The sequence below is a fragment of the Musa acuminata genome, chromosome BXJ3-5, assembly GCF_036884655.1.
Source record: "Musa acuminata AAA Group cultivar baxijiao chromosome BXJ3-5, Cavendish_Baxijiao_AAA, whole genome shotgun sequence".
NCBI classification, from domain to species: domain Eukaryota; kingdom Viridiplantae; phylum Streptophyta; class Magnoliopsida; order Zingiberales; family Musaceae; genus Musa; species Musa acuminata.
Genome location: NC_088353.1, coordinates 2,306,789 through 2,324,158, shown reverse-complemented (window position 1 = coordinate 2,324,158; position 17,370 = coordinate 2,306,789). Strand labels below are relative to the sequence as shown.

Here is a 17,370-nt window from a genome sequence, read left to right as displayed (position 1 = left end):
GTAACAATTATAACTGTGATTAAAAGGAATTTATATTTGATAGAACCATTTAGTAATAAAATATGAAATTTTTTATACATATTAACATTAAAACTTACAGCAACTTTAAGATCCAAGATATTTTAATTAATTTATTTACATTATTAATGTGATTGAGCTGCAAGGATACATTGACATTTATCTACGTTTCACGAAACCCCAAGTACATTTAATTTGTCGTAGCGTATAAGTTGAGGTTAGATGCCGAGAGAAATTGAGGCCTAAGACAGACACATCAAGTCGGGCAAATGAATATAGTTGGAAGGAATTAATCGGGGCTTTAAGAAAGCATGTCAACGGCAGCGACAGACAGGCACGCGTATGTATGTGTAAAATGGTTAACATGCATGCTATTATTATATGCAAAAAAATAAAAAGAAATAATTGTTATAAATGCATAAACAAACACGCATATTTATCGAATGTGGACCCAACATTAATCTGGTCAAATGTTGGGTCAACTGATGCCATCATAAAATTTTTATTATCATGTTATAAAGAATATAAACATATTCATAATTAGAAAACACTTATATGCCCATGAAAAAAATTTAAAGACCTTTGATATTAAAGAAATAGTTTGAGGATATTTTCAAATCGAATCGAACCAATCAGCGGTTCAGTTCCTGATTTTTCGGATCTGATCCACCCATCCAATTCGGATTTTATAACTATGAAACCTCTGTATTATTTCAAAAATCACATACAAAATCTGTGAACAAATTACATGGGAAGCCGTCTCTACCATTCTGAATGACCAACGAAAAGAGACTAATATGTATTCAGGTGATGACATAAGTGACGATATAATCATGAAACACAGATACCAACATACCTTGAATTAGCTACGTACAACTTACCAAACAAGATTAAATGGTTCGGACCCTTCTGGATATGCCTTTTTCTTTTATTTTGGTGCTATGTCGATGCAGGACCATATACAACGCTGCAGTCCAATTTCTACTACAAACATTCCGAGAGATTCGCAGGTCCGAGAAGTTCCAATATCTTCAAGAATAGAAACCTTGTGAGAAAAATCAAATAAGAGACGTCTTTAACTGTATAAAATGTGTGTCAAAACTGAGCATGAATTGTAAGTTAGAAGGATTATCACCTTCACTGCACCAATTACGTGCTAGTGTAGCTGTACACATCTGCCTCTATTACTCTCCAGTTCATGAAGTATAAGATGGGTTTTGATCAATTTTCAAAATCACTATGGAACGAACACGGATCCACCAGCATTCAAGTGTCAAACATAGCAGCCCCTGATGTAAGCGATGACAATAGTCCGGCTGCTGGGCCAGGAAGAATGTCACCAAATGTTGACATGGCAGCTGCAGATCTGTCCTTGAGCTTCCCGACTTGTGCATCAGACAGCATGGAGCCCCACCTAGACGTACTCTCCCCAAATTTGCTGCCAACCTATTTATTTTGGACAATAAAGTTAAAACCGAACCCAGTTCTAGGTTTCCAGGTAGCTGGAACACAGCAAAATGTCATAATTAAAAAAAATTAGACAAACATCAAAGCAAGCTATATCAGAAATATTAGGAGATAAAGCACTGTTGCAGATCAATTCCAACAGCGAGGTTATACATATAGGCCAAAAATCAAGCTGATGTAGCGCATGCCAACCTGCTAAAGTCTATGGGAAGATATTGACATGGATTTAACATTTTCTAAATTACCACAAAGATGATGTATGACATTCATATGGGAGACTAGTAATTCAGCAAAGAAGCGATTGAGTTGGAAAATTTTCAGACTGAGTAGCTAGTCTTTCCTAAGACACCAAAAGAAGTCAAAGCACATAATCTAGAGGACCTGCAGTACAGGAAGATAAATCAATATTAATTCGAGTACTAGTACTACAAAAAATTGATGAACATAGTTGTGGAATTGATGTTTGTGGCTGAAATCCAAGCCATTTCCATCCATATGCAGTTGTCTACAAGGATAACACAACTAGATAATGCTGAAAGCTTATTCAACAATTTGAGTCAACCTAACATCATCCTAGAAACATGATGCCAATATAGAGAGGTCTCCTAAAGCCCAACAGGCTATTTGGTGGGTGAAAACATTTACCTGATCAATTACAGTATAATTTTGTGCAACTGACTAACCCCCCAAAGTTCCATAGGCCTGATCTATTATGCAACATACTTGGAAACATATGCACATCATGGCTAGGCGATTATGGTATTGTGGGGCTGGAGTGCTGAATAAATAATACAAAGGTCTTCGAAGATCAAGTCCACTCAGAAATCATGAGCACAATCCACAGAACAATTAATCAATAATACAGTCTTTTGATATCGTAAACTTGAATTGCAATCAATAATCCAATATAAAACCCATCTATGCTGAATGTTCAAGCATGCCTTTGTCATTGCCTAAATATATCTTGCATAAAGTTATAAACAATCTAAATAAAGTCACCAAGTCACTCATGAAAGAATTATGTAATATTGTCAAAATTAATGTACCTGTGTCATTATGGACTTAAGCAATGGTGCTGCAACTCCAAAATTTGTACCATCATCAAACTCGAACTTTGACAATTGTTCTCCATTTGTGTTTGCTTTCCAAGAACTCCTCATTGTGGAATCATCAGCTGCCTGCAGAGCTGATTTATGTGCACCTCTTGAAGACAAGGCAGGAGCACTGGAGGGGAAAAAAGTTAATATCATAATCACATCATAATTAGTAAGTTGGGGTACGGTTAATTGAATGAGAGTGATCCTTTCAAAAATCTAAGATGAAAACAAACATTTTTTCAAGCAATAATTCACCAATCTAATTATAAATTTAATCTTCTTTTGCTCCACCACTGGCTGCAACATTAACCAACTGGTGCATGTTATCTAGAGCTACTTTTTTCCACATATAGCAAACACATATGAAGCTTCAAATTTAGCTATATAATTTTTGCAACAAAGTGGATGATACAACTAGACAAGATCTTTTAGTAGCCATGAAGAAGATGCTAAAACTATAGATTGAAATCATTTCGTACTGATCATATAAATAGGTGTTGGTCTTATATACACTGAGCTTACCACAGTGTCCTGACACTTTAAAACAATTCTAGTATACCATAGCATCTGTACCCGGAAGTACTGCTTCTCTTGCTGTAGAAGACAAGGCCTACAAATTCTACATGTGATACTCCAAAACATGCACTTTGTCAACTCAGACTAGCATAAACTACTTTGTAAGTTCATTGGGATCTTTTAATACTACTTTGTCAACTTCATTTCTCTTTAAAAGAAACAGACCATCTAAACAATACCAACTTTCATTATATGCTCCTAAATTAGTGGTGTCTCATCAGATAATAGAAGGTCAGACCCTTGCAAATAAATTACCATAAAACCTTTTCAAGCAATCCATACTACCAGCAGATAATATTGCAATGATCAGGCACCAAGGAACATGATCTCGTTTTCTCATTAAACCTAAAACTTCTAATTTTTGTTTCCCACCACTATGACATGATAGATTATATTTCTGTTGAGAAAACCATGTGGCATGGTCCTTGCACATTTCATTTTCACTTTTTTTATCACTCAAACCCTCCCTCCAGGTTCACACTTATGGTAGTGCACTCATTTTTTTGCAATCTCGGAAGAGATGAAATATGAATTTGTCTTCTCATATTTATACTTCTAGTTCGATTAATCATGCTTGGTTGATCTAGCAAGTCATCTGTCACATGAAGTGCTAGTTAAGATCCAGCAGCACAGAGATTATCGTCAATCAAGAATCCTCTAAAGTGATGAAGTTAATTAGAAATCATTTTTCCCAAAATTTCATTCCATCTTTCCAGGTTTGTGATCCTCAATTACTCGTATATTATATTGAACGTTACTGAAACACCACTTTCATTACTTTATGTTGCAACCAGTTCTTGCTAGAATAACCATAGAGGAACAGTTCGATTCTTGCACAAACACTAGCAAAATTGGAAGTTCTAAAATGAAGCTAAAAGAGTTGTGAGTTGTACCCTCCTGGAAAATGAAGATATAGAAATCTGATTAGTTGAGGAAATGCAAATTTGTGATCTTCATTAACCATAATGACACATATTTAATCCTGATTTACATGACATCATATTAGCACAGAGACAATAAAATTCTGATCGTCATTAACCATAATGACACATAACTAATCCTGATTTACATGGCATCGTATTAGCATAGTGATAATAAAAAAAATAGCCATAATAAAATTATTGGTTCTTTTGTTAGAACACCAGATTGTTCGGTTGCTATTGAAGGAAGCTAAAAGAATTGGTGAGGTAAAAGAAGTGTAGAAGATATGGTAACTAGATAGCTGAAAGAATAAGCAAAAATAGGCAAAATTGACCTAGGAAAGTTTATCATGTAAATTGAACCAGTTATGCAGAACTTAACCATAGATCCCAGCTTCCCATCTTTGTCAAATAAGAGAAGATTAATAGTAAGGAGACTTTTGATCCACATTTTTAAGCCAAGAAAAACAAATTCAAACTCTGTATTATGAATGTGTAAGACATTGGTGCATCATACAATTAAGAAAACATAACTTTAAGTCCTCTTAGAACTCCAAGGCCATAAGAACAGCATGCCACCTTTACTTTTTCATGCCTTCAGCTACAGGTAAAAGTCTGATACGTAAAAACAAGGCTTTGTGCAGTTGGATTGGTTGTATCCAATATTTAGATCAATGGATTGAAACACAGAACTACGACATAATACCTATTCTGTTCACCCATAATTTGCTGTAGTTTGACTATTAGGCATTCAAAACATCAGCATGGCAACCAGTAAATTAAACAGAAGAATTTTTAAATAATTTTTGGCTATTTAGAAGATTTACAAACTAATCTCTTTTTTCTCCTTAACAACCTATCAAGCATGTTTTTGTCTATATCTCATAACTATTGCAACTAAATGTAATCACATTATTTGGAAGACAATAATACCCAACATCTACATCGTCTAAGAACTAAGAAGCTTCTTTATATAACAGTGATGGAAGGACTAGGCTCGCATCACTGAAAATCAACACTTCTGAACCAATATATTCTAGGATATTAATAGTCCTTCAAAACTTTTGGCATACTTTTCATCCACATGTGATTAACCTCCCACAAAGACCATTCTAGAGAATGGAAGACCAGTCGTCAACATGTATCCTTCAGCAATTGTAATTTTATGAGCTAGTTACCAAAAAAGTTGGGACAATTCAAGAGTAAAGGAAAAGTAGATACTGATTTTAAAGCGACAAAAATATAAGGAACCAAACGGCTGCTTCTTAACGGAAGACTTTAGCTTTAAAAGTTGGTGTTAGGTGGTGATCCTGCAAAGATCGCATTCCTAAACTTCAACATCAACTTGATCAAAATCCAAAGCATAACATACAGATGGCTCAAAAATAGAATGTTGCACATTAAGCAAAAAAACACCAACCTGATTGGAAGGTATTTAAATCGAGGAACAGTGGAGCATCTCATGATGTTTGAGCCTGTATTCGACTTTGTAGGCAATTTTTGAATAGTGTCTGTGTACATGCGATTAAGTTGGACCAAGAAGCCAAACAGGACAGCATATCGCTTGTATGATTGCTGCTCATTTTTCCAAAGGTAAGATTCATACCTGTAAAAATTTTATATAAACAAAAACAAAGCACATTATCTCTGCATCTTTTACCTATAACCTTATACATGTTATCAAGACAAATAAAAGCAGAACCAAAATTCAATTTTCCTAGTTTACCATATGTATCAAAAGCAGTATAAGGATTTCAATTGTTGGTGTAGCATCAAAACTTTTGGAGAAAGTACTTACGTAGCCCAATCAATGGGATCCAGCCTCAGTGAGAAGCTATTTATTAGCCTTGTAACAGCCTCAACATTAGCAGAATCAGACTGAACGTATGGATGCTTCCATCTCAACGAAGGACTCAGTGATACATTTCTTGATGAATTCTCTGCGGCATTTAATTCAGGACTACTGGTGGTGGAATCTTTGCCCCCTGATAGAACATCAGCAATGAATTTTAGGTCTAGCAGAATTTGCAAGATTCCCTTTTCTGAAACATGAGATTCACCACTCTTCACAGCTGATAAGAAACTTTCGTATATACCAACCACCTGTAAGTCAATCTGTCAATTAGCATAAAAAATAACTAGAATTGTCTGGAGGCACTGCAAAATTATGCTCTCCAAAATAACTCCATAATTCTGTTTCCACCAAAGAATGAGCTCTTCATCTGACCAAAACAAAAGTGGCATCAAGTGTTTACAACAAAAACAGCCTGCTATAATTGGTAAATGGTTGTACGAGGATATATAGCACATATGCGACTCTTGTGAACCTCAAGGATGCAAACCATACTTCATCAACTGTTCATCCTGTTGCAACTGGAACTAACAAGTTGTGTCTCACATTTGTATATAAACCAGATACCTAAATATATATGATATTGAGCAGATGCTAGAAGTACCTAGTATCATATGCTTCATACTCTATACATACCCTACTGCCTATCCATTTATCTTCATCACTGCTAGAAACCAGTAAGTCTGCCCTCATTTATCTCTCACCACATGCCTTCTACTCAATAATTTACATATATATCCTCTTCGGACATGTCAGAATCAGAGAAGGTTGTACCATGCACAATTCTATGGATGGGCAAAAGATCCCAACGGAAGAGACTATTGGCTACTTTGACAACTGTCTAGGTGTTAAAAACCAAACTAACCAAAGTGGAAAACTGACTGGCTGTTTCAATCATGGTCCATATTTTATATGTTCTTCAGTTTTTTGGTTCTCTTGGTTTAGTTCCAATTTGGCCTCTTAAAAGAAACTGGCTAGGGGAAATGGCCGATATACCATACAAAGGATTACTCTTTGGCTGGCTGGTTGGTACTGTAACCAGTATCACAATATTCCTGTGATCGTTGATCAGTTTAATAGGTGTTTTCTTTTACAGTTCGTATTCTGGGTTGGGTCCATCTCTCTAGTAATCGAATGAACCGGATTGTAGATATGAAAGAGTAAGAACACAATGGGACCTTACCCTCCTTTGTCTAAAATTCAAGTAGAAGAAGGGAAGGAATTATTTTTCAGAAAAGGATTTTTTTTCTATTAATCATTAAGTTCAGAGTGCTATACTTAATTTAAATTATAATTTAAACTAGTAGTCAACTGTTAAACAAGATATTTATTACCTAATAAAGTTAACTTCTAGTCATCTTCATATCAGCAATACGAAGTAAGAAGTGTCTTATAATAAACATAAATAGGACTAAATAAACAGATTCGGTAGCTTTTAATAGACCAGATCAAAATTACACCAAACCCACTCCTGCAACATCTGCACCATTCTGTATGTACCTTACGCTTTCCCTTGCATATCCCTTCCATGATCCATTCCTTGATGATAAAAAAACCACTAGTTTCTTCTCTCAGGGAGTGCAGCCAGACCTTATTAAAAACTGATATAGACATAGATAAGCAAGGGGACATGAGAAACCACAGTAAACTAATGGTCAAGAACTTTGATATTAAAAGGCTAGCAGGTACACTAAATGAAATATATCATCTTGTAACTTTCATTGGCTCAAATGATAACAAAATATGTCATTTTCGTTTAAGTTATTCCTTGATTCTTCATCAAAAGGCATCACATAAACTTCTCTTCATTTCAAGCAAAAATGAAGACAATTAAAAAATCATGATCATTCATCAATGAAAGTTTTTAATTACTAAATGAATTTTCGGATTTGTTTCGACCAATATTAACTCTTTCTCGTAGATCATTATATGATCATGCTAGCAGATATTACATAACTAATGATTCTCAGATGTATGATGCATGTAAATTGGCTCTACTATCAAGGTGATACACAAAAATAACTTATAAACGAGCACCCAATAGATTTTGTCCCTCACTCAAACTACATGGGGCATTTTGCTATAAACCTTAATGATAAGCCTTCAAATAAAAATGGCTCTTGAGTTTCAAAATGACAATACTATATGCATGATACAAGAGTAAAGCATTTATTTATCTGAGTATTTGTATCTTTAAGTCATATATATATATATATATATATATATATATATATATATATATATATATATATATATATATATATATATATATATATATATATATATATATATATGTGTGTGTGTGCCCAATGCATTTCCAGTCTCTGACAAATGCCTTTGTCAAAATAAATCAACCTTGTAGATAAGAAAGCATCCTTGTCAATTAAGGTATGTTACGGTTGACAATATTGAAAACTAACACATTTGAACTTGGTACACACACTCTCTCGTTCTCTCTCTCTCTCTCTCTCTCTCTCTCTCTCTCTATGATCACCTCCTTCCTATCATGTTGATGCCACATCCTCCTCTGTCAGCATTGCCACCTCTTTCTCCTCTTATCATACAAGTCACCACCTTCTCCTCCCCCACCACATTCTCCTCTTCCTCTCCACCTCCTCCCCACCACCTCCTCCGGCCAATGAGCATACCAACACACAGTATATACCCAATCAGTACTGGATCAGTTCACCGAGGACTGTCATGATTACCAGATCGAGATTTGAAACCTTGATTCAACTATCATAGTGTATTAAAAGCAAGGATTGAAATTTCGTACTGTACTGATGTACCGAACTTTGCTCGGTACGGTACGATATGGCATACCAAGCAGTATACCTAGAAAAAAAATATAAAAATCAATTTTAGTGCCAAGCAATACTAAATATATAAATATATATATATAAACCTTCGATGGCATTATTCCACCCTATCCCCATCCTATATGTATTGATGAAGACAATCCATCTAAGTCAAGCATAGACAGTGCCTAAATGTGAAGTTAGGCACTCAGGATCACTAAAAATATACAAAAAATATATTTTTTATATATAAAAAAGATATAAAAATGAAAAATCAATATATAAAGATATAAAAAGATATAGATACGACATACTGAGCAATCGCCTCGTCTGCAACCTTCGATGTCAAGGAGGTGGGGAGAAGAAAGACGACATCAACATCGGAAGGTTCTCCATGCGACGATAGTGGACGAAGGAGACCGTTCAGAGATGAAAAACGTCGGGGTCTTCGTCGCCTTCCTCGAGGCCGCCTCTTCCGCTGCTCTCGCCGCCACCTCCCCTGATCCTAGCGCCTCCAACTCCCCCTCCAAGGAGGCACGACTCTCCTCGTCATTACCTCTTGGATCGGGATCGTCGAGGGAGGGCAGCGTCGGATCAAGATCGAGAAAGGGCGTGGAAGACAAGTTCGCGTCGAGGTTCGACGGACTCAAGTTCATCGAGATGCTAGTGATGACACATCGATGACTCCGTGGTACTCTTTCTCGACGTTTCTCCCTCTTCTTCGAACGCCCTCTTCTTCCTCACCCTGCCTAGCTATAGCCAGGTTGATACCGCCCAATAGCGAGCGTTCCGTGTGCCGGTCAGCTGGCGGATTGGTACATACCGCTCGTACCGGGCGATATGGAATGGTATTAAAAACCCTAATTAAAAGTGTTAATATCAAGTCGATCTAAGTGGTAATAGCATAGCTTACCATATATCAAGGTACAAACAACAACTTTTTCTTCAATGATCTCAGTGTATACTGTAACATACTAACATAGAGGACCAAAAAGAGGACAATGTGTGGTACATATCGAGGTTTAATTCATTGCAATAAACTACTTAAACAATTTGGAACTGATGTCTTGGAGCAAACTTGCTATAGAGCTAATTTCATTTGAAACTTCTATTGATAATGTCCAAATATTTTCTAGACTATGTCAGCTCTAAGGGAGATTTAAATGCTTACTTCCTGCTTGTATGTGCTTAACCTGCCAAGATATGTCTATGCATGTTTTGCAATTGGATGGCATGAGCAGGGATTGTTGGTACGGTCTGAAACATGGTATGCTGGAGTGGTATTTGGCAAGCATCAACTCAACTCACTATAGGGTTTTGGATTTATCATTTCTTCTTTTTAGAGTCCTAAAATGCTACATTTACATGATTAAGTGAAAAATATACATTTTACATGTAGTGAGAAACTCTCTAACTTTGACTTCATCAAGTTTTATATTGATTGGGAGTCCTAATCAGCAACTAATGTCCAGTAGTCGATCTGGAGTCCAACCTTGAGCAACTAATATCCACTAAACTCCTTCAGCCATATAGTAACTTTTACATTTCAGGAGGAGTGACAAATCCATTAAGAAACTGTTGGGCAACTATAAATAAACTCCTGTGATAGACCAAAGATATTTATCTATTCTCTTTCTTAATCACTTCCTTCCAACACTTTTTTCTTTTCTCTTTTTACTTTCTTCTTGTTTTCCCTATACATTATAGTCTCCATATAAAGAGGCCACATCACAGGAAATCTTATTGAATCAACAACAAAAATCAGCCTATCTTAGTCGGTCTGTTAAGATATACATATGTGCATCTTCTAAGGTGTATGTGTATCTTCTATGCACTAAGGTGTATGTGAATCTTCTATGCACTAAGGTGTATGTGAATCTTCTATGCACTAAGGTGTATGTGAATCTTCTATGCACTAAGCACAAATATCAACATGACATCCTTGATTCAAAATTGGAGTATAAAAGCAGATTTTATTGACCATCCCAGGTTAGAACATGTTAAAAGCTATAGAAACAAATACAAACTACACATGGAAAGGAAAACATTTTATGTAGATGCAGATATAAATATCAGGCAGCTACTGACAGAACAAATAGTACCAACCTATTAATTTACATATTTAACATGACGAAAAGAAACATACCTTCTCTAAAAGTTTCCATGCAAACATTTGCAGTGTATATCTGTCAAGAACATGACCTCCAATTTTATGAATTTCTAGGCATGCTTGAAAGAGAAAGGAGGTGATATAGAGTGAAGGCACAGAAGGAAGAGCGATTGTCATCTCCAATGGTCCCTCATTGGATTCGTCTTGTTTGATGATTGTTACTTCCCAACCCTACAATGGCAATAGCTTCTTGTGTATAATTTAACTAGATGCATGACTAATTATCTCTCAGAACACATTATAGAAGTTTAAATATAAGAAAACAATTGTATTATAGACAAGTATAACACAAGAAAAAATGCAATTAGTTCGTGAATTAGCTAAAGAATAATAACATCACATAGAAACATCAAGTTCTCAAACAAGAGCAAGTTACATCCGATGTGTGATATCCGACAAGAAGAAATAGTTAGACAAATCTTTGGTACCACTTGTGTCTCTCAGTGAGACTTTTAACATGTAATGTGCAAATACAAGGCAATAATAGGCAACCAAATAGATTCCAGCAGAGTTAGTCAATGTCACTAGTACAGGTCATTTGATCAATTTCTTCTACTCCTCTTAAGTTATAGTTGATCTTCATTGTTTTCCCTTAACTACACGTATTACTCCTGCTCAAACATCAAACTACCCAAAAAGAAATTTAAAATTTTCTTGTCTTCTTACATTATTCCTTATCTTTATCTTTATTTCTTCTATTAAAAACACGAGTATATATCTTTATCCAGGTTGCATCACATGAACTTATACAAAATGAGCAGACTAAGCACCAAATTGATATGAATAAATCATTTTAGGATTCTTTAGTAACCTCCTACTTCCCTAGCAACAAAAGTACAAAAGCTAATTGGGGCTATCTCCAAGGATCCTTCCTTACCAAGAACATCATTAGTCAAACTAGCAACCATAAAATCCTTTCTATTGTTTGAACAAGACTTCTTAGGTTTTTTTCTACCTTACCACAAAACACTAAGTTTTATTGAATGACTTTGATAAATTGTGCTTTTGTACACAAACATTTTTACATGAAAGAATCTCTATTAAATATTTGTATGTCTGTATATAAATACAAAGGCAATTAATGTGCACTCTCCATTTGGTAGCATAGAGCATAGAATAAAAAATCATGTAACAAAAACACTTGCATGCGTATAAATAGAAATTAACCAAATAGCATTATGGACTGGTTCAGATGCAACCTACAGATAATATGCTGATCAAGCAGGTGCAAAGCAATCATTGACACAATGGAAGAAGAGAGACACATTTAGTACTTATGCTTAGATGCTAATTTAGTTCTTAGATATTTTCCAGCTGTACTGAAAATTAAAGGTGTTTTAAGCATATATGGAAACCCTACTTGTAGCCCTCTATGCATGCCTGTTCAAAGATTCAATAATGAGAGAGCAGCTAACTGGATGCATATCAATAATCATATGGCTAGCAGAAGAGCGTCTTTTACATAATTCATATAGAAGGAACTGATTTTTATCTGACAGGAAGCCTGACTGTGATGAAATGCGAATTCCAAATTCCAAATACCTAAAATTAACAGTATTTGTATTTAGAAAGACCCTTCAACTATAGAAAGCAAAAACTTCTAGTGTCAAATGCAAGTTGTTCAAGAACTTCATTGACCTTTAAAAGATGTAAAATTATACCAAACTATAAAATTCACCCAGCTAAAACCTTCCAGAGTTGCTATGAATCTAAATTTTGCAATTAATGTATAAAACCGACAAAATGGTGCTTGTTATGCTTGGCTTCTAAAATATACTAAACTAAAAGTAATATCAAAAACCTATACAATTACTGGTGTAAAATGCCACGACTTCCCTCTTAAAAAGATTGTCAAAGGAAAAATAATAATAATTGGTCTGCTGGCATTTTTTTTTTTCAAATTACATCCAATGTTGGTTAAAGAAAATATCACCTTTAACAGCATAAAAGATACTGAGTGAACTATATTCTCTATGAACTACAAAAATGTCTTCATTCTGTCACATGTATTATGTTGCTTTGATGTTTCTCATTTTCTAGGCAGCTTTGAGTTTGTCAATTTTGCCTCTTTGCTTTGTTAACACAGTACATATCATCACATAACATCCTAGTAATTTGAATCACGGCTCAACTCAGATATAACCGAATCAATAACATGCCAAGTTCTGACTGTTTTACCCCTATTTAATTGCGTGCATAACATAGCCAACTAGAATTTTTCAATTTCAAGGCCATCAGTCTCAGCTTTTTTATCCTATTTTAGTTACTTAATACAACATTCCCACACTACAATGTACACTTGAAAGAAATCATTCATGGAAACAAGTCATTTTGTTAAAATAGTTTACTGCATGTATACAAGTTCATGTTCAGTAATTATTCTCAGTCACCACAGAGAAAAAAATGAATGCAATCATTAAAATGTCAAAGATTTTTTCCTATATAATTCTTGAGAGAAGTATTTAAAACCAATACAAACTATGAGATTCAAGGGATATAGTCATGGAAAATAAAAAAATAACATGGAAATTATTATTATTGAGAACTGTTCAGAACATTGAACAAGAAATATATACCTGTAAAGGAGTGGATGCAGATAATGCATCATCTCTATTCAGATCCTTGGAAAGAATTAGTCCTAGATCCTTAGACACCCATATAGTCCACAAGCTATGAGCTCTGATGCATAATTCTCGGAAAATTTTGTTGAGTTCATCAAGTTTTGGGCTTGTGCTGTCATCCAATGCAAACAATGCAGCAGCAGCTGAAATTGTTTGCTTCCTTGGATTATCAAGAAATTGTCTTCTAGGACTTTTGGAACTGTCAAATGTATGCCTTTTAGGGATAGAAGAGATTGGGGACTCAAAAACCACCTTAGATTGCACAGGCAGAGGAAATGATGGTAGGCTAGCAGAGACTACACCTGTCATATCATTAACCCACTGTCGCGGGGAACCAAGAACTAGTGGTATATAACTTGAATGGTTATGCAATGCAAATAAAAGACGCCCTAGAAAAAGCGATCTCTCAACAAGCATCGAGTGAGGTAAAGAATGATTTTCCTGCTTGTTGCTGCCTAAAGAAGTAGAAAGCTGTGCAAGTTCATCTCCAATTTCCTTCAACAAAACAGATATGATGTTGTAACATTTCTCTTGAAGATATGGTGCCAACTCTTTTAACCTAATAATAGAGTTATGAGATTCTACAAAGCATATGAGATCCTCTATTATGCTCCGGCATTTGTTGTCCACCACATCTCTGATCCGAGTAACTTCAGGTCCAAGATATGTGTTAAGGCTATTCTGGAAGTCATTCTCATAAATTGTCAGCTTAAGTGCATAAAGCAATCCTGTTTTCTTTTGAATTGGCTCTGAGAACCAAATACCACCACCATTAGATGGTTTCTTTAAGTAAGCTTGGAAATCATCCTGATCTTCTTTTGGATCTGTGGTCTCCACAATAGCCTGAATAGAGTTCTTCAAGTTGATATCCTGGCTCAAGTTATCAAACTCAGAATGCACGATCTCCTTCATTCTTTTAACAAATGCCTCTTCCAACCTATCTTCAAAGATATCCTTCCCATATTTCAGAATGATGCCTCGAATCTGGTTCCATGGAGACTCAATGTCGGAGCCAAAAACACTCTTCAGCCACTGCTCCAAGCTATCCTCCAGGTCCCCTCGATCATCCAAGGCTTCGCAGACCAGTTTTTCAGCAGTCGAAAGCCCTTGTCCGCTTGCAATTGCATCAATTATATAAGCACCGCCAGCCAGCACCCCAAAGATCTCATCGCAGCAGTTTCTCAACCACAAAGAACAGGTCTGAGCAATGAACTCTGGCTCAAGAAGAACCATGACTGCTTCCAATTTCTCCCGATGTGACTTCCAAAGCCTCACCTCCTCCTCAGGATGGGGAATCGCCCCAAACAACTGCGTTCCAGGGGGAGATCCGAGCACCATCTTGTAGAACAACGGCATTTCATTCAATGCGAGAAGAAAGAGCTCGCCCACTTGCCCCAGACTAGATCTAATCGTCCTCACCACATCACATAGCAAGCAGGAGGAAGAATCAGGGTCCAAGGAGGTACCCGCCAACTTCTGCGAGATCCACAACCTCCTGGAGTCCAAAAACAGGCCGAGCACCTGCTTTGGGTCGAGATCGTCAATGGTGGCGGCGGCAGCGAGGGCATCAGCATAGGCCGCGACGGTGAGCCCCTGGTCCGTAAGCCTCTCCCGGCTTCTCTGGGAAATCTGGGCCTTGAAGCCTTCGACGATCTGCCACTGGTGCCGGAGCAGCGGGAACTTGGCAAGCACCTCGCGATCAGCGGCGTCGTCGGCGAAGAGCCCGTGGACCTCCTTGGCGCGGAGGTACCGCCCAGAGGCCTCGAGGAGCATGGACTCGTCGAGGCAGCCCCAGATGTTTTCGGGGGTGTCGACGAGGTACTTGACCCTGGACGCGATGCCATAGACGCGGGCGCGTGCGGGGTTGGGGCTGAGGACGGGGGCGGCTGCAGGGGCGGAGAGGGAGCCGACGGCAGCGTCGATGGCGGCGAGGTTGGAGTCAATGGACTCGCAGGAAGAGCGGATGAGGAGGATGGAGTCGGCGGAGTCGATGAGGTCGCGGTAACTCTCGCCGACGAGTTGGCGGAGCTCCTCCTCCTTAGCCTTGATCTCCCGCCGCGTCGCCGCCTCCCCGGCACGGATCTCAGGGATCGACTTCGACCGGAAAAGGGACTCGGCGTCGTGGGCGCCGCCGCCGGCCTCCGGCGGCGGAGGTGATCGCATGGGGACGGATCTGAGGGGGGCGGGGGGCGAAACGGAGGGAGGGGGAAGCGAGCGGTCGGTGAGAGGAGGGAGAGGTATTTGCGAGGGAGGAGTCGTGGTGGAGGCACGTGCAGATCGGAATAGAGAGCGGGAAGCGGGAGAACGATGGGGTCGGTTGTGAGGCCCAAAGACGCATACGCACGGCCCACAGAGAAGATTATATATATATATATATATATATATATATATATATATATATATATATATATATATATATATATATATATATATATATAAAATATCTTTAAAAATTTTAATTCTAACTTTCCGTGATATGAATGTATGGACCGTTCCATCTCTTTCCTCAGCGATAATCGATAGTGCGACGGGGGCATGCGACCTCTCTCCTTCTCCTTATGTCGTAAGTCATTTAGTCGTGTTCATGCTTTACACAGCATATAGCTCCATTTTGATTATCTTTTATAATTATTTTAGTCCGTTAAACATAGTTTGTGTGTAGTGATCACATATAGATAAAATTATCAAAAAATAAGTCATCTAAATAATCATTTTAGAGATTTTCTAATTTCATAGAGTGGTGCGAAGTGTCAACTAGTATAACTTCCTAAAGCTAACCGGTGGAACATGATTGGATGGGTCTTTAGAGTATTGTTTAAGGTTGGTTCATTGTTTTGATGTGTAGCAATGTGAGTGGGCACTTGTAAGGATTTTTTACCACCGCGAATCACTTAGGACCTTTTGTCGTGCAACCATTCAGAACTTGTGATGTTTATATTTATAATTTATATTGTCCATCAAGTATTTATTGAAATGTCTACTTGTGAGATCCTAAGTTAAAGGACCATAAAAGGTTTCGGAAAGATTAATCCTTTATGGACGGACACATAAGAGTATAGTATAACTTAGGCAAAACCAATTAAATCTATAACATATTGTAACAAAGTGGGGCAAACACATTTAGAAACACTTGACATATAAACATAAGAGACTTAGCAGGGCAGCATTGAAGGCAGTTAGCACATACGACCGTTTGAGGGAAACAAACATAAAGACGTAAGGAATGAAATTACTCAAAGGAACATACATCTAAAATTTACAATCAAAGAAATGACGAACCCTTCATGCAAGAAGCACCATGAGGACAAGCAAGTGGGAAGAATACATATGGCTTGATATTAATAACCAAACTTGGTGGTGCAGACAAGCATGGTGCTTGGCAAAGAATGAGACCATGCAAAGAGAGATGGGTTACTCAGTTAGAAAGAGTTTGCTAATTTAAAGAATTCAATACTCATGCAATAACTTGTATGCGAATGATGAACTATCTATTACTAGCCTAAGGCGATCAAAACTTAGTATCATGGGGCATAAAAATTTTCTCTTCAATATGTGAAGAATATGTCTATAAGAGGCTAAATTGTGTAATAAGTTCATAGGCCTTAACGAGAGCTATCTTGATAATAAGTCACAATCTAGTAAGTACGTTCACGATGGTGGAACAATACATAGATTGTTCAACAAGACGGAGTAGTCCAAGAGGATGGTGGTCTCCAAAATTTCTAGAGGAAAGAATACAAAGAGAAAAATTACTCCAATGGGATAGATATTCATGAGGGATAAATCTTAATTCTCTATAGGGAGAATCATGTGCAATGGACTATACATGTTGAGGGGGTACCTCAAGATAA

The 17,370-nt window shown here is 37.2% G+C and overlaps 1 protein-coding gene across 2 annotated transcripts; it reads right to left on the bottom strand.

Moving 5' to 3' along the window:
• Positions 1-806: 806 nt before the first annotated feature.
• LOC135639097 (conserved oligomeric Golgi complex subunit 1-like) lies at positions 807-15,792 on the bottom strand. 2 transcript variants are annotated; one of them, XM_065152866.1, is made up of 7 exons: positions 13,475-15,792; positions 10,875-11,069; positions 5,877-6,181; positions 5,499-5,684; positions 2,532-2,709; positions 1,154-1,464; positions 807-1,063 (listed from the first exon to the last, which is right to left on the bottom strand). In XM_065152866.1, exons 1-6 carry the CDS (start codon positions 15,680-15,682, stop codon positions 1,285-1,287), a joined length of 3,252 nt encoding a protein of 1,083 aa, XP_065008938.1. In that variant the 5' UTR covers positions 15,683-15,792; the 3' UTR covers positions 807-1,063; positions 1,154-1,284. The 2 variants fall into 2 exon arrangements, with proteins under 2 accessions (XP_065008938.1, XP_065008937.1); XM_065152865.1 differs by having other exon boundaries at positions 807-1,047.
• Between the last annotated feature and the right edge of the window lie 1,578 nt (positions 15,793-17,370).